We start from the raw sequence: 21,721 nt of genomic DNA, 5'->3' as shown, positions 1-21,721 counted from the left end.
CGAAGTCAAGACAGAAGAAATCAAACTCTGGTCTTGGACACAGGGCGCTCAGCGGAGTGGGGACAGCGGCGTTCAGCCTCAGAACTCGGTCGGGTTCACCTCTCGGTGTGGACACTGGGTGTTCCACAGAACCCACTGAAGGCACATAATCTCCACTCTACCTCACTTTCATCGGAATCAGAAGATCGCCAGCGGGCGTGTCCAGCGGCCGACTTAGAGCGAGCTGCGTGGGGAACTGTGGCCGGATCCTGGGGAGCAAGCTGGCTTTGGTCCCTAACCTAGCTCCACCCAGGCGCTGGAGGATGGTCCAGGGGCGCTCCCGCGGGGCTGGTGGTTCTGTCTTCAGCCCGATTCTCCCTGTTGTGTGAGTCGTGCGCTCCCTGTTTGGAGGCAGCAGCCCCCGCCGCTGACAGGTGCTGCCCGGGAGACGTCGTGTGCTGTCCCTGGCGCAGCTGGACGCGCACGCCCGGGAGCGTGTAGCTTCCCGAGCCCGGAGCCTGCGAGGAGAGGGAAGCAGGGCGCGGCCTGGGGGACTCCAGTGGGCTGGAGCCGCGGAGCTCCGAGCTAGAAACTTTGCTGTGGCCGAGATTCGGCGACAGAGTCAGTCCACCCCGGCAGGTGCGGGAGGAAGAGGCGGCGCCGGAGTCCCGCGGCCGGAGAGCCTCGGCGGCGGCGGCGGCGGCGGCGTCTACTCCCCGCTCTGGCCTGAAGCCGCCTGGCTCTCCCGGCTTCTGCTGCTGCGTCCATCGTCGTCGCCGCCACCGCGGGGCTCCGGGAGGAGGCGCAGCAGGAGAGGGCGGAGGAGAAGGAGGAGGAGGGGAGAGGAGGAGCAGGGGGTGGAGGATGGAGCCCCGGACTGCCGCGGCGGGCTCGCACGAGCCTGCGGCGGCGTCCTCCTCCTCCTTCCAGGCCCGGCTCTGGAAGAACCTGCAGTTGGGGGTGGGTAAGGGCAAGGGCGGCGGGAGCGGGCGCGCTGGGGGCCCCGAGCGCCGCACTGCGGGCACCCCATCGCCTTCCCCGTCACCCCCGGGGGGCAGGCGGGACGCACTGGCCGGCTTGGGTGGCGCGGGAAGCAGGTGGAGCGGCTTCAAGAAACGGAAGCAAGTGCTGGACCGCGTCTTCTCCTCCTCTCAGCCCAACCTGTGCTGCTCTTCGCCGGAGCCTCTCAAGCCCGGCAGCGCTGGCAGAGCGGAGCAGGGGTCCACGCTGCGTCGCCGGATCCGCGAGCATTTGCTTCCCGCGGGAAAGGGGCCGGTGGCAGCGGTGGGAGCAGCCAGAGTGACGCCTCCTGGCGGACGCTCGCCGGACTCAGCTCCCTCTTCGTCCTCTGCCTCATCTTCCTTGTCCTCCTCGCCCCAGCCGCCCCCGAGAGGGGACCGCGCCCGCGATGAGGATGCCTGGCGTCGGGGCCCCGCGGCGCACCTGTGCCATCAGAAGAGTTCCTCCCTGCCGGGCACCGCCTGCTTGGAGCAGCTTCTGGAGCCGCCGCCTCCTCCGGCAGAGCCAGCATTGAGCCCAGGAGAGCCGCGGACCCCGGACAAGGGCGAGGAGCTAGGCAGTACCCGGGTGAGTGACAGGTGGGCGCGGCTGGAGTCTAGGTGTGCAGGGCCACGCCCCTCGCTTTGGGCAACCTCGACCCCGGGAGTTGCACGGGGATAGGGGTGCTACCAAGTAGATAAAACAGTGAAAAGAAAACGTCCCGCCCCTGCTGAGTAGAGTTCTGACTTGCTCTCTGACTTTACTTTTGACGGAAATAATACTGCGAGAAGCTGTTTGGATAGGTTTATGGTTGCCAATGAAAGTGGAAGTATTAATGGTAGCCGAATAGGAAAGGAAGACAGACTTAAAGTGGAGGTCTCCTAAAAGGACTGTCCAGCTAAGTCTCACCTTGTCAAAAGTCAAAACAAACCCAGCAAATTGCAGGAGAAAAAAAAAAAAACACAGAAATGCGGAGAGGTGAGTTAATGGCAAACATGAGGTCCTGTCTTGGGGAAACCCTTTAAGTAGAAGTCTGCTCATCTTCCCGCACTCCCTTTTCAAAACTTCCTGCTGCCAGTGGATCGCTGCCCAACAAGTGGGCAGCTTGAGCGTCTCTTCCGAGTTAGTTGAACAGATATTTCTGTGGCCTTTCTAAGTTTTAATAGTCATCTGAAGCAGTTGCGTTTAAATTACTCTGTTTTATCCATCATGTTGACTCGTTGGTCAGGCAAGAGTCAAGTAAAAAAGTACTTGTAGAATCTGTAAAGCGTTCCACTGAGCTACTGCTTTTATTCCTTCGGTTTTGTGGGGTTTTGTAGAGGCGATGTTCTCCTTCTGTAGGTGTTTATGAAATCGTGTTAATGAAATATCTTGAAACTTCCACTATGCCAGGGACCTAAAGAACTCTCTTCGTCCAATACATCTTGGTTTATTTAAATTCTCATTATTTTGACTCTGATTAATTGTCAGATTAATGACATATACATTAAAACTTCAATTAGATTAAAAGTTGGTTCACAAAAATCAATGCTGAGTGTTCAAGAGTAACATATAGGAGTAGGTGAGCTTTCACTTGAAAATTTTTATAGTTTATTGGCTAATTTATTAGTATAATTTCAGAAAATAAACCAGAATACTAGTATGTTTTGTTGTTTAATAAACACAATTGCTTGCAGTAATCTGATATTACTGATGCTCTAGAAAAAGTTTTCAGTTATTCTCAGAAGAGTAGGCAGAGATAATAGTGATAAAAAACCTAAGTAAACCTACCTTTCCTTTTATCTTGAAAGAGCATTGAATAGAATTCCTGTTCTGGTTCCAAAAGTAAGGTAAAAAATGATTTTAAAAGGATGCTTTAAATTCAGTGTAGAAGAATACTATGTTTTAAAGTATTTATTTTTGAGTGTATATATAATCATAATGTATAAGACTTTTAGAGTTAGGGTACCTGTTTACATTTGTTTTTATTAACTTTTAGGATCAAGAATAGTAAAACATAATAATTGAATTATTTTGGAAGGTAAATATATTGCTGCAGATGTTAAACTTCCTAAATGACCTTGCAGTTCACTGAACCAAGATATTTTCAAAGCTAAAACAGAGGACTCAGAATTCATCTATCAATCTCTACTTAAAAAATACTGCTATGTAATTATGAATTTTTGTCTACAAAAGAGCAAAATTCATCTTGAAAAGATACTAAACAAACATTATTGTGTGTGGCTTCACTATAAGTTGGGCCCTTCATATGTGATTTAATCCTCACAGCAGCCCTACATGATAGAGGTTCTTGTTGCGATTTTATAGATTAGGAAATCAGTGCTCAAAGAAATTAGATAATCTTCCCAAGGTCACATGGTGAACATATGACAGAGAGAGGTTTTGTCATTCTCTGTAATGTTTTTCCATCACTACAGCTGTGTCTAACAACTTTTAGAACTTTTTACATTTCTGAGACAACTTGAGTGCTATTGATGAATACTTGCAAGTTTACATATATTCTGGATTCCTAGAATCAGTTCTATGATGGATTAGCTGAATTAATTTGTTCTTTGTTATCTGTAATGCATTGTCTTTTATGTCATATTTACAAATGACATTACTAATCATACCACTTGTAGTTCTAAAGAAGTTTTTCATTATAAAGAACCAGCATTCCAAGGAAGTCACAGGGGGAATAAAAAAGCCAAAATATCCTTCAAAGAATAGACAAAAGGTGGAGTGTAGGCAGGAAAATAAGCCCTGAGGCTTTATTGTTGATTCTCTGCATCTACTTACTGCTCATCATGGAGCCTTGTTCCCTGAGAGGTAGTCAGTTTTCTCTGTAACCAGTCACAAATGCTGTTTTCAACAGCACTTTCTCACCAGTGCAGAAGAGAGGATTCCTCAGTCCTCTAAAGACCTCTATGCCCAACTTGCTTACCACTCTGAATGGGGAGAAGGAAGAAATGAAGTTGGAACCAGGAACTGGGAGAGGACTCACTAAGTGTAGGTGTCTGGGTGTAGGCTTAACTCCGCAGCGCCCTTCCCAGCTTCCTGCATGTCTCAGAGGTATTTCCTGGCTCTCCCAGCACCTCATCTCTGAAGAGACCTGGGCATGGGGAGGGAGCCTGAAGCACATGCATATTTCAGCTTTATTCACAGTTCACAGGCACAGATGGGAACACATAAAAGAAACAACACTGAACGCATTAAATCCATCTTCAGATTGCCTAGATAACAAGAACTTTCCTTCAAGAAAGAGAGAAAATTCATTGCAAAATAAGGCAAATTGCTCAATTTCTCTTTTGTTCTCTGCTGGATCCTGGCATCAGCCATATTCTCCAACACTCTCCCCACCTCCCCACCCCCCCACCCCAGCAGGAGGCCCCAACAACATATGTGCACACACTCTGACACTGGGTGGAGATATTAAGCAAAAGCAAAAAAACATTTTGGACTGCTAGGGAAAGAGATTTGGAAGTTACTGATGTATAATGATTACAACCGAACAAACCAGTCTACCTCCCGTGCCCCCATCAGCCCTCTCGCTAAGATGTTTTCTTTAGCCAAATATACCTTTGAAACACACTTTAACAGACTTAATAATGCCTTGCCATTGTGGGCATGTGCATTCTTTAAAATGCTCTGCTTTGAAAAAAAAAAGGAAAAAAGAAACCCCTTTCTTCCCACTGATTCTAGTTCACATGCTGGGCCATATTGTCATACCAGATGCATTTCATTTTCTGCAACACAGTTGGGAAAGATGCTTTCTCAATTTGTGTGCATATCAAAAAGATGCCAATTTTATGTATTCTGTCTTGATGAGTTACTAAAATTATACTTTGCTAGAATCAGAAAGTCTGTATTTTAAGATAAAGAGTGAGGAATGAATATGTTGCATATTTTTTAGCATTTATTGAAAGTGTGTAGTGTTTATGAATTTTAAACCTTTGTTTTTTCAAATTCATTTTGTTAAAGTTGCTTTCATAGAGTAATAAAAATGCTTTTGAAAAAAATGGGTAAAATATTCAGGATATGCTAGAACTGTTTCAAAACATAGTAAGAGGAATATTCATTCATTGGGGTAAAATTCCTAAAATGTATATAAAAGCCCAAACAAAAAGTGGATAATGTTTTCTAAGATTGTCTATACATGAAGTAAATCTTGCTTTATTAATTATCTGACCTTTAAAGAAAGCCTGTATTTTCGAAAACTATTAAAATGTGATTTGGATAAGTTTTGCTGTTTTTCAGGTGTCTTTAGTATTACTTCAAGGCACATAATTGTCTTGAGGAAAGCAAATATTAAAAAAAAAAATCCTATTGTAAATAACTAAACCCATTAAAAAAAAACCCTAATAATCTAAAAAAATAAGTTCCTAAAAGAAGTGTTAGTAGCTTTTTCAAAGTGAGAGAGTGAGGATGAGATCTTAGAACATTTTGGAGCAGGGTGTAAAGTTTGATGTGTGATTGCCTTCTTGGAAAATATTGGGATCTTCAAGTTATCCCAGAGAAAAGGGCGTAAACAGTGATAGGTTTACTTAGGGGTGGAATGGTTTCCTGTAACCTTTAATTACTATCAGGTTTGAGTAGAGCCATGAATCTTGTATAAATGCAAGTGTTATTGTGTAGATGTTGTATAAGGATAACTTGAAACATATCTCAGTCAACACTAGCAATTGCTGTGCTATTACAATTACTGAACAGTATATTAAAGTTTTGCAGCTGCCATCATTACAAGTAAGTGGCTGTTGAAAAAAATTTACAAGGGCTTTGCTGGTCCTTTTCATTTAAGATGTAAACTATTTTCCTTGCAGTGATGGCAAAAGTAGCCCCCAATTAACCCAAGCAATACTGGTGACATCACAGCTTCACATCATAATGAAAAAAATCTTACATTACTATTGGCAAGTATGTGCACATTGTCATGAAAAAGTGAATAAATACTTTGAGGGATGAAATAGGATTAATGGATTCATAAAAATAGGACGAATAGTCCCCCCCTTTTTTTGCACCATTGTTTGGAAATATGAGATGATTTCACAAAATTAAAGGTTAATAATACATCTTTGATACCCTCAAGGAAACGTGTAGTATAGTTTCTGCACTCATAATGATTATCGAACTTTACCAACTCTAGACTGATGAAGAGTAAAGAACATATGTGTAGATAACATTGTAAGCATTGACAAAATCTGCAGATTCATAAGTTAGGATCATATATTTTTTAGTTAAATGATAATTATTTATAGTATTATAGCAGACTTCTGTTTTAGATAAGCAGAAATTAATTTTTTGAAATCTAAAAATTTTTTGTTTTTGCTTTTTAAATTTTGCTTAAAACTTACTACAAATACAAACTATCTTCCTTCCTCAATAAACCAAGCATCCTAAATAAAACCCTTTCTTGATAGCCGAGGGTCATTGTTTGAATACTGGCTTTTTTTTTTTTTTTTTTTTTTTTGGTTTGTTTCATGTGAATGAAATAGATGTTGTCCTAGAACTTGCGTTAGATAAGCTTGCTTGTTTTCATAAAATTACAGTGTAAAGCATACTATTTATGATAAGCTTATCTTTTTATAAAGTTAATTATTGAAAGGTATGAGACACTCTTCCTCAAGTCATTTGTTCACTGGCCAAATAATCTTTACCGTCTATGTGAATTTTGATTTGTTGCTACCATTGAAAATATCTTTTTTTTTCCTGCCTGGTTAACTTTATGTACTGTCTTGATTTCTTTGTCATTGTCAACCTTTTCTTCTAATTTACATTGCTTTTTATAAATCAGGTGTGGAAAATGATCATTATACCTCAACAATTCAAGATTGCATGCAAATAGATTTCCCTCTCCAAAGTATACAAAGTTTCTTATCATTAGAAAAAATTTATTAGTAAAATAACAGGCCACTATTTCCCCAATGTTTCCAAATATTCATATTTAATACTAGAGAGCAAGCAACATGAAAAACTGTATTTTCAATATAATGAGATTTTAAAGTCCTACATACTACCTTCTTGAGAGAATAATTTTCTTATGAAATCTCTTTGGAGATATTTTATCCCAGCCTTACTTCCCATACTCTTGGGGCCTAGCCAATCTGGAAAATTACCTCACATGATAGGCAAGTGGAATTCTGGACATTTGAGGATCAATGCATCCTCCTAATCCCATGGGTTTCATTCAGAGGAGCCCTTCAGTATTAGCAATCTCACCCTATTTTCACTGCTAGAGTAGAATTTGGCAAGCCTTAGTACAGTTGACCTATTTAATCAGCATTGTAAAAAGGTTCAGGAAAAGACTACTTGATAAATGTTGCTGAATGAATGAAGGGGTGAATGAATGGGCTAACGCTGTTCACAGATGAATTCTTTTGGAAAAGTTTCAAAATCACTTTATGGTTGTGTGATGATGTGCTTGCCTTCTTGTTTCCAAGTGCTTTTAAGCCTGGCAAATGTATTTGATGTTCCCCTCTTCTGCCAGCTACTGGCTTGGCTTTTCTCAGCCTATACTTTAGTTCTGGTACATGTCTGAGGGCATGAAGGGAGGACATGATGCCTACCTAGATGGTCACCTGTGGTCACATTGGGCATGGGGGAGCGATTTCTACTTCTGCAGTCTCTGGCTCAGGGATGCATTTCTTGGTGCTGGTCTCTGACTTCAGGTATCTATTTTTGCCCCCAAATCTCCTTGTCTGACTTCTGATATTGCACCCCCACACCTGGATTCCTGACAACTGTTGACATATCCTCACTCACTTATAATCTCTGAGTCTTGAACTCTGCTTGGATCTTACCTCAAAATACTTTTCTGCCTACTTCATTGCACTTCTCCTCAAACCCATCTCCTTGAACTAGATGAAAATCCCAATCTTAATGAAGAATCCTGCCCTCACTACCCTGGTCAGGCAGTCAGCCAGTTGCTTTTCATAGTGACTACTTGTCTGATGCTGAGCTTATTCACAGAACACCAAAGCCTCCTTCAGATCTGCGTTGCCCGTCAACTGCAGTTGCCTATTGAGGGCGTTCCTTCCTGTGGTGCATTGAACAGCGCTGTTCATTGTCTCTGTGTCCCTACTTCCTCTTCTGTTTTCAAAACTCTCACTGTGCCTACTCTTTGACAGCATCACCCTCTCCCTTAGTCCTGCCTCCTTTCCTTCCTCCATAATATTCTTTCTCTCTCTGCTTGCAAGACGATTTTTGTAACTAACCATTTAGCATCTGGAGCTATGCTGGCCCTTATGACAGCCACTAGCCACATGTGGCTACTGAGCCCTGGAAAGGTGGCTGGTTCAAATTGAGATGCTTGGAAAGTGTAAAACACACACCAGGTTTTAAAGCCTTAGTTCAAAGAAAAGAAAGTAAAATATCTTGTTACTAATTTTTATATTGCTTGCATGTTGAAATAGTATGGTGGATATATTGGATTAAATAAAATATATTATTCAAGTTAATTTCACCCATTCCTTTTCATTTCAAAAAAATGTGGCTGCTAGAAATTTTTAAATTATGTATGTGACTCACAGTTTTATTTCTATTGGCCAGCACTGATCTAGACCAGGTGTTCAAACTCCATTGCCAACAGGGGCCATCAAAGTAAAGAAAATGAGCAAAGAGGGTTTGATGGGGCCTGTGGTGAAGGAGGGAGCCAGTACCCGTTTGAGGGGCAGCTGCTTCTCAGTTCCAGCTGATTATCGTCATGCAGTGAAAGAAGCAGGGTTGCCAATGTGTCTAGATTCTTTAATAGAAGCCAAAACTCTAGACTTTTAAGTGAAACGTCTAGAATCTTGAATTTTTGGCAAATAACTCACTTTTAGAAAAGCGCAACACTGGCCAAGTAAGGTATAGCTCATGGCTGAATTTAGCTATCGCTTTGAACTTCTGACTCAGCTTATGCCTGATTTCTCCTATCCTCTCCCAGTGCTAGGCATATGTAATCTGGATGTAGTAGGTGTCAATACATTTCACAGAAACGGCATCAGGAGTGGAGGGATGCTGTCGGAATGCAGCGAGTGAGGGGTGCGTGGAAAGAGGAGGTGAGGACAGGGAAAGCGGCCAAGCAGTTTGGCTCTACACAGGGGATGAAAGAAAGTGGTGGTGAGAGCCCGAGAACCACGTTGGGATGGGATTATGGGCAGGTTTTTTTTCTTTAATGGATATCACCTGAGTGGGTTGACAAGTCAGAGCCTATAGAGAGGGAGACATTGAAGTTAAAGGAGAACAGGTGGGTGATTTATGGGATGAAATTCCCAAGGCCACGGGTGGGGGTGGGTCCCAGAGACCAGGGATGGAAGCGTCGGCAGAAGAGGCGTCCCTTTCCGGTTGCAAGTGGAGGAGACAGCGCGGTGCAGATGCAGGTAGGCTGAGTGGCAGCAATTTGAGGGTGCGCCCACCTGTTGGCCTCTGCCTTGTTTTGAAGCGTGTTTAGGATTTGGATACGGGGAGATGGAGGAAAGAATATTACCATAGGCACGGAGGCGAACATCTGCTCTGTGTATTCAAGAAATGGGGTCAGTAGTGGGACTGAAGCCTAGGGTGTTGGGGGCAGGGTAGAGAGAAATGAAGCTGCAAAGGAAGGTGTGGCTGGACTGTCGGGGCTGTGGAGTGTATCTTGGGCAGCAGAGGGACCCCTGGGGGCATTTGAGCATGGAGGACAAGGCACGTGAACCCTGGAAGAGTGAAGTTGGCAACAGAGGCTGGCAGCCACACAGGGCCACAACAGTCCCGTGAGAGCCGGAAGCTGGGCAGTTGACTGACCCTGGGGGTGGAAGCTGGAAAGATTTATGAGAGCAGGGATGTGGCTGAATCTTCTGGGAAAGGGAGAGTGAAAGGAATGAATCACGGCATATTTCCCCCTTTACTTAGGTCTTTGATTTTCCTGTTTCTTTTCAGAAATGGTTTTATTGAAAAGTTTTTTTTAGGGGGGAGGGCAAGGGAAGGCTGAACTGTATATTTGCATTTATGCAAAGTGGTTGAGGATGCCAGGCTCTTGAGTGTCCAGTTACCACGTATTTACCAGAATAGCTTATATTCTTTATAGTTATTTTGGATTATTTCTGAGGAAAATAGTTCTTTTCTCTGCAGCATTAGGCACTGAAAGTAGTGAGTGTTAATGGAGCAAAAGGGCAAAACATGTTTGTGAGTTAAAAAAAAAGATAAAACAAGAAAATCTCCTGTGTATATCTGTTACATAGATTTTTAAGGTGCTTAATGTCAGAGTGGCTAAATATTTGGAGAAGTAGTTATAATGAAAGGGTTTGGAGTCCTCTTGGCAATTTTCAGTCTTAAGGCATTGTGCTTCACATGTGTTAAAATACGCACTCTTTCTCAGATGCAAGGTAGACCCATGCATGACACAGGATCATTTCTGAAAATTGCAACTAGATATTGTCTCCAAATAGAAACAGTATTCCTTTTAGGCCTTTAAGCCATATCTAACTCCTGTTTTTTTGTTTTTTTTTTACTGAAATGTAAAATTGCTTTTGATAAAAGAACAATTCGGCATTTCTATAGTTACCTTTGAATAGTATTTTCACCACACCCAACTAGAAGTCTGAGGGTTTTCCAAAATCTCTTTTGAAATGGGAATAGATTTTGGAGATAAGTTCTATGTCAATACAGAGCTGTTGCCCAAACCACATGCTCCCTGGAGGTTGAAACACCCTAAATCAGCATGGCCCACTGTCTCCTGGCTCAGAGCAGCCACTGACTCCACCTCCCCCCCTTCTTTCTTTGCCTCCCTCAACTTTTAAAAGGAAGCTGGAGGCGAGAGGAGTGGGGTCCAGCTGAGATTGTGATCTCCCCTGGTCCTCTCTGGCCTTGCATATATGCCACTTCAACTCAACAGTTTTCAAGCAGAAAAACATTGACTTAACCACTTTGGGCATCACCTCCGCCCCTCTCTGCTCCCTTCAGCCTCCTAGGTAGCATTCATTTACTCTAGACTCAGGCTGGTGCTTTTGTGACTTCCTGGCTGGGTCTCCAGGAACCAGCCAAAGCATCCGAGGGACTTAAGGGAACATTCAGAGATGGGAGGGAGACCTAGTTTCCCAGACCCTACGCCCTCCACCTCTTTTCAAGGAAGATGGGGCTTTGTAAAGTGTCCTTATATCTCTTCCTCTATCTGACATGTTCACTTTCTCTGACTTCATCGTTTTTCTTCCTGGGTATGTGCCAGAATATGAGAAAGAACTGTGTGGACCTTGGCAGGAGAGAATCTTTGTGTGTCTTGGAGGAACAGCTGTGGTTAGTGTCTTTACCTCACCTGGTACCTGTTACCCACAGGACTACCCAGCTGGTGTTTTACTTGGGTCTGGGCTTTTCATTCTCTGCTCTCCTGCTACTTGCCTTTCTGCTATCTCACTTCTTTTTCTTTCTGGGAACAAGGGCAGAGAGGGAGAAAAACAAGGAAAGGCAGGATTTTTTTTTTTTTTTTGATTAGCGGCTTTCATAATTTTTTCTCACAGTGAAATTTAAATAATTGTCTCCTATCATGTTTTGACATTTTGTGTTGCTCTGACAAATGCTATACACACACACACACAATTATGCCTTCATCTAGTGTGGTTTATACACATACTTGTTCTTTCACATATTTCATATTTCCCACTGGAGCCAAAGGTAAGCAGAAGAACTCCCTAAATTCTCCCTCTTAGATTTAATCTGATAATACTAAATTTCGATGTTAACATAGTCTTTACAGATGGTCTAAGTTCATTTAGTCTGAGTGGCTGTACAATAACCAGCTCAGCTAAAGGGAAAACCAATTAGAAGACAGTTTCTGTCATTTACTATGAGATGTGTTCTACGGAGGGAAGGAGTAATCTTGCTTTGAACTTCAAGTAGTGTATAAAGAATACCTTTTCTTCAGTAGAATAATCATTCTTCTGTAACTATCCATCTTATTTAAGGCCACCATGGAAGAGAGGTCACTGAATTATTTCCTTAATCTTTTGAAACCTAGATGTTACAGTAACTAAGATCAATCCTTCGTATTTTCCAGCTTGGCCTGGCTTTACTGTCACTAAGTACAAAAAATGGGGAGGCATTTAGTGCACCTCTTTATTGAGACAGTTCGTCTTTTAATTAGAGAAGGGCCATAAGATGCATTCTCATAATCACAGGAAGCTCATTTTTGGAAATCACCTGAAAAAGAGTTGGCAGTAACTGAATTAGGAACAAACGAATCTGGGACTGCAGAGCCTTTGTGTTGACGGCTGAAAGAATGGTCTATTTTCTGTTAATGTTGCTAATGATTCTCAGTCGCTCTTTTTATAACAGAGTCCTCTTAATTGTGTCTGGATTGCATTTTGAGTGGTGTAAGTGTCCATTTTATATTTTAATGTTTACTTTTTAATTTCTAGGCATATAAGTCTAATGTGAGTTTCCAGCAGCTACACAAATTTTGTATTTGATGCTAGAAATTTGTACTAGTTTTGTGTGAACTTGTTTTGTGTAAGTATCTGTGACCTTCTTTCTAGTGGTATCTATTGTGGTAGGGCTTGGCCTTCACTCCTCTACCTTTGAATTTAATTTTTGTTAAATCTCAATACCCTCTAAGAGCTCCTTGATTGCTAGGTAAAGATATAGCTACGAACTTTTGCATGTCACACTTGATTGAAAAAAATTCTTCCTCACCTGGTATCCCACTGTATCATCATTTTAATTTCTGTTTTTGGTCTTATTACAGGGAACATGTTATAAGTAACAAGACCCTTATAATTATATATTCTCTATGTTCTACAGTGTCCTCTCATTTCTGTTATTAATGCTCTCTTGTTCCATAAATACATGATAGTAGTGGAAGGAGCTAAAGTAGATCTCTCTGCTAGGCATTCTTTACATGGTATCTTAAATGTTACAGATTATGTACATAATTTTAATTTAAACCTCAGCAGTTTTGACAGAGAGGTATTGTTGTATATGCAGTTATTTATAACATATATTACAGTTGTATTTTACATAGGGGAAATTCTTAGAGAGGCTTGTCTAAGTAATTTCTCTGCAGTCCTGGGTCTGTCCATAGTAAGTGGCACTGTTTGGGTAACAAACATCTGATTTCTGCCAGGGCCATAGTTGCCAGGATATTCACTGCTCCACCAGTTAGTGAGGCCGCATCAGTACACCCGTGCCAAGTGTGTGACTGGTGCCCAAACCAGTGATTCGTGGTTGAGTCTGGTATTCCTTCAACACCAGCCCTGCCAATGGGTTTGAGTCTCACCATTGTTTTGGAGAGACAGCTGGAGGAATTTGCCATTATTAGTTTTAGAAAAGTATCAAGAAAGATATAGTGAGTGGGTGTGGGATAGTTTGTTTATTTGTGGGTTCGGTTCCAGGAGCTCATCAGTGAATATTTTTCACATCGTTCTTGTGAGTTCTGTACATGTATCTTGACTTCCAATCATGTCATTAAACTCCTGTGAAAAATATAGCTGTGCATTCTGCAATTAGGTGTAAGTGTTAGGCTGTCTGGACTGGAAAACAAATTATCTTCAAAGCATCTGGTTGTTTGTGAATGTGCCCGTGTCAGGTTTATTCTTTTAAAAAGGAAGAAGCAAGATCGTTCTTGCCTAATGGTATGACCAATGGAATTGGTACAATTTCTAATGTTTCTTGGTAATAATAATAACAGCACTAAAATTTTAGTTTTGTGCCACTCACGGTCTTAAGTGCTTCACAGGCATTAGTTCATAATCTTTGTGACAACTAGGAGCAAGAATTCTTAGCCTCATTTTATAGATGGATCACTGGAGGCTCAGAAAGGGTGAGGAAAGTGCTCAAGGTCACACAGCTGGTAGGTGGCAGGGCTGGGATTTTGTACCTAAGTGGCTGGCTCCAAATCTCATGACTTTGGTTACCATGTTACATGATGTCCCTCAGTTCTGAAGAACTGCTACATCTGCTCCTGAGTATTGTCATATAGCTCTTCTCCAGGTGTCCTGGAATAGGGAAAAGATTTGGTTAAAATGTTCTATGTACTGAACCAGCCCCATATATGTGTGTGTGTCGCTGGAAGATCTCCTTCCAATCCAATACCATTTATTTTGGTAACTCACCTCTCCTTTTTTCTCTATCCCTTCCTCGTTTATTTATTAAATATTTCCTCTGTGGTAGACATGGTATCTTGTTAATATCTTGGTAAAGAAGAGAGACCAATTCCTGCTCCCATAGACCTTATGATCTAGTAGAAGAAACGTTCGTTAAATTAAAAGAATACACAAGTAATTATCAGTTACAGTCTTGATAACGCATTCAGAGGAGGACAGTGATGAACTGACCTACAGGAATGAATTGCAAAAGGTCTCAACCTAATCATGCAGGAAGGAGAGGGACAGTGAAGGTTTTCCTGAAGAAGTGACACATAGGATGAAATGCAGAGAATGGACAGAAGTTGGCCAGATTTTCAGGAGAAGAGGAAGTAAGGGATGTAGCAGATAGTTGCGGGCAGAGGAAACCACAGCACAAGGCGCTGAGAGAAAGGTTGCCTGGGCATTGGAATTTAGTCAATAAGAGGGAAAGTGAGAGGGGATGGGTCTGGAATGGTTCTCAGGGGCTAGATTATACAGGACTTTGTGGGCCACAGGAAGATTTTGGACTTTAAGTACTGAAGCAGTCTTGAGAGCCCAGATTCTTGGCCATGAAGAGGAGACCCACCTTTGGAAAAGTTCTTGCCGTTGGTCTGGGGGAGTAGCTTTCCTTCACAGCTGTGTGTGTGGAACTACACTGAGCTCATAGTTGTTTTTTTGTAAAGAGAGAAGTAGGTTGGGACTACCTTCCTCTACTAAGATAAAGGTATTTTTTAAATGTCTATAAGAAATAAGAAATGCCTAGTGGGTGAAAATATTTTTCCCCCTGTAAAAACATGTCATTTCATTCTCCCTCTTGCTTTTTTATTGAGCACTATTCGAAGGTAAATGAAGGGAAATGCAGTCTAATCTTCTCCTTTCAGTGCTCAGGGGAGAGATTCTCATTTACTGTACTTTTCAAAGCTTAGAAAGAGAGAGAAATGAGATAAAGCCTGGTGATCCAGGTGTTACAGCTGTAAATTATGGAGAACATATTTTTAATGAGCTTCCAATTTTTTTCCTGAAGTTAGGGTGAGGAAAAAATGAAGAACTTTGGAAAGCAGTTCTATACAGAAGTGTATGTTTGAAAGTCTGTATTTGTTAACATAATTGTGGGGTGATTAGGAAGACAGCATATTGAACATGATGAAGGAGATCTGTTTTATATTTTCTTATATATATTTTTAAAGTATAAAAATCTAAGTGTCATATTTTCATGTACAGCCAATATTCACATTTAGGAAACAGATTTGCAGAAGTGCCTAAGCAAGAAGGAAAGCCTTAAGTGTCTAAAAGCCCGCCGTTACGTTTGTTAGCCAAAGTTATAGTAGGGAAGGAAAGAAAATGTAAAAATTCCTCATTGAGACTGTAATCTGTCAAACTTTAATCACACCTGACATAGCAGCTTCAGGCAGCCTACCTGCCACTCTGAGAGCTTAGGATATGGTTTCTAGCATGCCTAGCAAGTGTGAGTGCTCAGAAATTGAACCAAACCCTGCCCAAGTTAGGCCTGCCAATCTGTGCTTTGACTTCCCCAGCCAACTACGGCCATGACCAACACTGGGCAATATGGCTGCCCTGAGCACCCAGGCATTACTGCCATCCAGAGTAGGAAACAGCATTTAGTAAAAACTCTCAACGACATAAACCATGCCCAAGTCAAACAAGTATCAAGAACTTACATATTCTTTATCTGCAATAATGGAAAAATGTAATCTGGTTTCTTTCTTTCTTTCTTTCTTCCTTCCTTTCTTCCTTCCTTTCTTCCTTCCTTTCTTCCTTCCTTTCTTCCTTCCTTCCTTCCTTCCTTCCTTCCTTCCTTCCTTCCTTCCTTCCTTTTCTTCCTTCCTTTCTTCCTTTCTTCCTTTTCTTCCTTTTCTTCCTTCCTTCCTTCCTTCCTTCCTTTCTTCCTTTCTTCCTTTTCTTCCTTCCTTTCTTCCTTCCTTCCTTCCTTCCTTCCTTTCTTCCTTTCTTCCTTTTCTTCCTTTTCTTCCTTTCTTCCTTTTCTTCCTTCCTTTTCTTCCTTCCTTTTCTTCCTTTTCTTCCTTTTCTTCCTTTTCTCCCCTCCCTTCCCTTCCCTTCCCTTCCCTTCCCTTCCCTTCCCTTCCCTTCCCTTCCCTTTTCTCTTCTTTTCTCTTCTTTCTTTTCTTTCCGTAACATTTTACTTGGAGTCACAACCAAATAAACACCAAAGGAATTTAACATTCTCATTCTGTTTGAGGATAATAAACCTTTTGCAGAAACTAATGAAAGTTGTGGTATAGTTCTTTTCATAAAGAAACACAAATGTACACAAAATAATATTGTGCATTCACCTTCAAGCAAGGAAGGCCATGATTTCCAATCCATATACTCCAGAATCCTCAATTAGTACCCTTGGGTTAAAAGGAAGACTCAGAAATAAGATGGCCCTAACAGCACTACAAAAGCAAAACAAAACTTACATTTCTGAATTTTCAGCCATGACCTTGTGTATTTATCTCAGAACCTTGCAGAGTGCACGGACTGATTCTTAGAAGGAAAGAGCTATAGACTGGGCCTCCTAGGGAGAGGTGCAGACACTCCCAGAAATAAGTTAGTCATGTCCTGCAGCGTTTACTGAAGAGACCAGCAGATGGTTAGAGTCCTAATTTGGTCACAGTTGGAGTTTCTTGTTAATAATGAGTTCTGTTTTCTGGAAGTCAATTTCTATTCCCTTGTATGGAGAATCTCCTTCGGGACTGAATCCTGAGAATGCAGGATTCCTTTATCAGAGAATGTGATAGTGAATAGGAACTTCCTCCAATTATCCTCCTCAGTGGTCTGTATTTGCTGACTATGGGCTACACTCACAGGGCTCTGTTCTAGATTCTGGGCATCCAAGCCCCAGCACTCCAGAGATTTTTCTTCTTATTTGGGGAGGAAAAAGATAAGTGTCACTATCAGATAGCATACATAGCCCTCTTGTTAAGTAAATAAAACCATGGGAATTCCTTTTCTCAGGAGGTAGGTACAGAGGCTTAATTACTTCACTATAACAGCTGTTGGGACAGTTGGTCTGCTTTGTAAATAGACTTCTGTCCTGTCAGCTCTCCCTCCTCATTTTCTCTCAATGATTCCATGACCATCTTTTAGAAATAGATGTGCTAAAAAAAAGTAGAAGCCCACAGTTGGGAGTTATTTTGAAGAAAGAGCTTTGTTCACATGAGAGGGCAGTTCTCAAACCTAAGAGGTGGGTGATTCAGAGGGATGTGGATCTGCGCTGTGTGCACTGAGCTTTGAGACTGAAGTACAGTTACACCCTTTAAAATAAACTAGCCAACCACAGGCCTAACTCAGCGCTCCTTGCCTGGAATCCTGATGGTCCACTTGGGGCAGGGACCTTTGAGAAGGAAGACGGATGGAGCTGGAGGTGGAATGTGAGTACTTGTTGAAGAATGATGCTCGGGGCTGGATGTACCAGGAACCAGGAGACTGGGCTGCTGCTCGGACTGGGTCCCTCTGGGTGGGCCAGGCTTGGGTGCTGATCCACACCATGGTCCCTGTCATAATAATTAGAGGAGAGATGGGTAGGAATGGAGATGTCTAATGAGATAGGTGGAGCCCAGGCATCAAGGATGTCTTATTCAGGACTCTTGCCTGTGTCAGGAGCTCAACTCTTCCTGATTTGGCTTCAGAAGAGAGCGGATTGGCTCATACCTGGCAAAGCCCCAGGGCAGTCTGGGTCCAGAGCTTCAAACAGGGCCATGGGGTTTCTCTGTCTCTGCCCCTCCAGCCTTCTTTGTTTTCTTCCCTCAAAATTACTTGGCTTTGGACACCTTCTCTCTCAGGTAGGTCTCTCTACCTGGTGGCCCCCTGCAGCTCTTGGCATCTATCTTTCTCACAGTTCTTGGGAGTGTCTCATTGGAATGGTTCAGATCCTCACCTTTCCCACTGTGGCAGGTAGATGAGGGGCTTGGCCAGGTCACATGTGTATCCTTGGTGCCCAGGAGCGAGGAGCATCCAACCTAAACAATGTGGACTGAGAGTGGGAGGCAGGTGGGTCCTCAAAGACAAACCAGTTTTGCTATGATCGGGCAAAAGTTTCCAATGTTCACCTGGGTTTGGTCAATAATCAGCCATTGGGAAGATGAGTGATCATCCATACAGAAAATCTGTGAGCAGCTGGACCCAGCTACTGGCCTGGAACAGAGTGCCCACTCAAATTCTGCAGATGGATACTGTTTTTCTTGTGCTTTTAATATAAAATGTGCAGAGTATAGAATAAAAAAACTATGGCATTGAGAGAAATGCCTTTCTTTCTGAATGGGTTATACTGTTTGTAAAGCCATAGTAACAAGATGACTAGTTTTAACATCAGCTGTGCTATAAATTATAGCACCTGAGTTAACCTAAAGGGTATCTCATTTATTGAGTCCTAGAATGTTGGAAAAGGACCTATAAAACAGACTTCACATAGTTATTGGTACTTCGGAGATGAGTAAACCGAAGAAGTTAAGATAATGTCCTATTCTCCCTTTCTCAGAGCCCAGAATACAAGCACTTCTTGATCCACACCCCAGTTAGAAGCAGTTCCATTTATACAAACATGCTTTAGTAGTATTTAGCCATCCTTGCCTCAGTTTCTCCTACTTTCCCTGCCATCACACACTGGAGGTTTTGCCTCTAGAGGTTTCAGTACAAAGGAAGAGTGTAAAAGAACAGAGCAAAAGAATGGGCTAGGTGAACTGTCTGCCCCTGGGGGAGGGACCAGACTGGCTGACTTTGCCAAGTGAGAGAGAGGACCAGGTAGACTGTCGTCCAGAGCTCAGTAAGACACAACCTCTCCAAACCCCGTATTTCTCTTCTACCGGCTGGTGATGGTAAGAGGGTCCAGTGAAGCTGTGTTAGTCCTGGCATGCTGTAAGTACTCAATATATACTAATTATCCTCCTGTGGTTCCCCTCCCCCACCACTGCTATTAGACTGTTATTCTTCAGGCTTCACAAGTATTTTCTTTAAAAGTTATACCAGTGTCTTTTGGAGCCTTAAGGAATGATCATTTACATGCTAGCATGAATTAATTCAGTTAGATTCTTTACTCCTGGATAGAAAACTGTAAAACTTGAATAGGGGGTGGAGTTGGTGGGGTGGCAGTGAGTTAGCACAATCTGTCGACTCTATGGCAGTGATCTGGGTCTGGGGTTGGGGGGTGGTGTACTTCAGGACTTAGTATTGGATGCTAAGAGGCTAGAAAATAGGGGCTTTGAGTGGCAGTGCGTGGGAAGGGAGAATGCTAGCCAAAGACTTCCTCTAATCCAGGACTTGGCTACAGAAGGGCTCTGGATCTCGCAAGGGAATGGAAAACTACTGTGCTTTCCTCCCGTTGTTCATAATTTCTTGCTCCCAGAACTTAGGGTGGAACTGCTGGTATCATGTTAGGAGGTCTCTTTGGGAAACCAGCCCCCATTTATGACATTGCTTCTCTGGGCAGATAGCTAGTAAACAGCTTTCTAGCAAACTTCTGAAACTTCACTTGTTCAGGAAGCTAGGCGTTGCCTGCACTTGACAGATAATATTTTCAGAATGATTAGCCTTCCTACACTTGTGAATTTTCCTTCACCGCATCTTAAGTGGAACATCTCAGAAAGGGTCACTTTTAGTTATTTCCTTTGCTTAATATTTGCCTTACAGATAGTAGGTACTCCACAAATTTGAAATCAAATTGAATAACGATATATACTTTTCCCACTAATTGAAGAAAAACTTTTAATTTTTAAAGTACTAGGAGAATAATTAGTGATAGATGGTATGGTATGGCATAAATGAACATTACTTTTTAATTAAATATTGAATAATTTCTGACATTTGTTGAGTAGTTTTGCTCACTCATTTTATTAGAACAATATCTCAAGGAACTGATTAGCCATATATTTAAAAAAAAATTCAACATTATCTTTTTTAATTTCCTAATATATGTATAATAATGAAACTTTGTCAAAACATTTCATAAATCCCAAACTCTGTCTTGAAAGAAAGGATTTAGTCAATATGTTTGAAATCTTCAGACTCAGGATAATTATATAAAGCCTGAAAAAAACAGATAAACCCAACCTAGAAAGTTGAATGCAAATTTTTGTTTTCAAAATTATAAGTTTTTCAGTTAAGCTGCTTTTATCCGCCTGAGAAAATCCCACATTGCTACACCCATTTACAGGGATAGTTTCTCAAGGTTAAATAGACAATAATGTCAGTTCCTCAAATATAGATGTTCTGATGTGATTCCTAATCTTTCTAAGCACACAGCTGTCCGCAGAGTCCTCTCTCAGATTTTTGTGCTGAGAACTGATACAGGCATCTTAATTTCATTGTTGATAATATTTATATTATACCTTATATTTTATATTACTTATATTTCTGTTTTTATGTGTAATTTCATTTCACATCCTAAAAATTAGCATAATGCTTAAAAATAATAATGCTTTTGATATCTTTAAAAGGAATTTGCAGACTGCCTTCCTAGGCACTGGGCTGGGAGTGGCATGTAGGTGTGCCTAATTTCCTTACCCATTTCACATGCAAAGTGAACTATGTGCTCTCAGAAGTCTCCCTGATTAAAAATGTCTGTGGATTGTAGATTTCATTTTCAAAGGCTTGATCCCCTTAAGATCTACTGGTGAGAGTAAATGAGCAGGCAAAGACTTACTGAGGACAGATCCATGGTGAAAACTGATGCTAGACCCAGATCCCCTCCTCTGGTGATGTGTCCATCACTAGGCAGCTAAGGCAATAGACTGTGATGGTCTCACAGCTGTGTCCCTCACCCGCGTTGCCTGCGGCCACAGGAAACTGCTTCTCCCAAGGTTGTCCCCCTCTAATGGGGCATTTAGAGGCAATGACTGCTTGCTGAGAGGATATAAAGGTCCAGGCCTTCTGCCCCACTTTGGGACATCTCTGCAGTCCCAGTCCCAGGGCTTCCTGTAGTACCATGAGTCCTCCATTGAAACCACGTTGTGGGTTACCTTCCTCCTCTGCTCAGTCCTGTCCCCCTCACTTCCTTACAGGTGTGTCTCCCTGGGCATCCCTCTCACCATAATAAACCATCTATTTGCAGCTCTCCATTGTAGAGAACATTTCCAAGGAACTCAGTCTGACAGATACCATTGTTGAATTTCTTGAAGTGATCTCTAAGTTTTAGGAAAAAACAATTAGATGTCATGGAAACAATGGCAACAGTTTTGGAGAGCTTGGTGACACGTGGAGATTTTGAAGACAATCAAGGGAAGTTTTGCTGGTGGGGTTATACTCAGGTTTAAAACAACATTGATGGGAGGATGAAGGAGCATAGAAATGCCAGAGGAGATGGGCGTTAGGTGGCACTAGAGGGCAGTGAAGTTAAACCGAGATGGAAAATACTACAAAAAATCATTTATGATAGATTAGAAATGTCAAGTTTTTAAATAAAATTAAATAAAAAATCAGCAAATGATAATGTAGTGAGGAATCTTTTTTTAGCTACAAAATCACATCGTGTCGTGGAGATTCAAGTGCTACAGAAAATTAGTATAAAAGTGCTTACTGCTTATTATTCATATACCATATCATTGCAAAAATCAGGAAACTGTTTTTAGCTGTCAAATGTAAGAATTCTGTGATTTAGATGTTCCTTTATTATACATCAGAGTATAAGGTCTGAAAATGATTGAATGTCTTTCCTAATAGTGCATTTGCCTGGTTCTCTT

At 41.9% G+C, this 21,721-nt stretch overlaps 1 protein-coding gene across 15 annotated transcripts in view; it reads left to right on the top strand.

Annotated features, from left to right (window-relative positions):
- The first annotated feature begins 655 nt into the window (after window positions 1-655).
- Window positions 656-21,721, top strand: part of MCTP1 (multiple C2 and transmembrane domain containing 1) — a 483,190-nt gene continuing 462,124 nt past the window's right edge. For 5 of the 15 annotated variants that reach the window (XM_074360362.1, XM_074360367.1, XM_074360359.1 and 2 more), the window contains exon 1: window positions 665-1,566. In XM_074360362.1, coding sequence (XP_074216463.1) covers window positions 844-1,566 — 723 coding nt within the window. In that variant the 5' untranslated portion in view covers window positions 665-843. Of the gene's footprint in view, window positions 1,567-21,721 lie in introns of all 15 variants that reach the window. The other 10 variants (XM_074360365.1, XM_045512545.2, XM_074360360.1 and 7 more) reach the window with 6 other exon arrangements.

The sequence above is a fragment of the Camelus bactrianus genome, chromosome 3 (genome assembly GCF_048773025.1).
Source record: "Camelus bactrianus isolate YW-2024 breed Bactrian camel chromosome 3, ASM4877302v1, whole genome shotgun sequence".
NCBI lineage: Eukaryota > Metazoa > Chordata > Mammalia > Artiodactyla > Camelidae > Camelus > Camelus bactrianus.
This window is presented reverse-complemented; position numbering and strand designations above follow the sequence as displayed.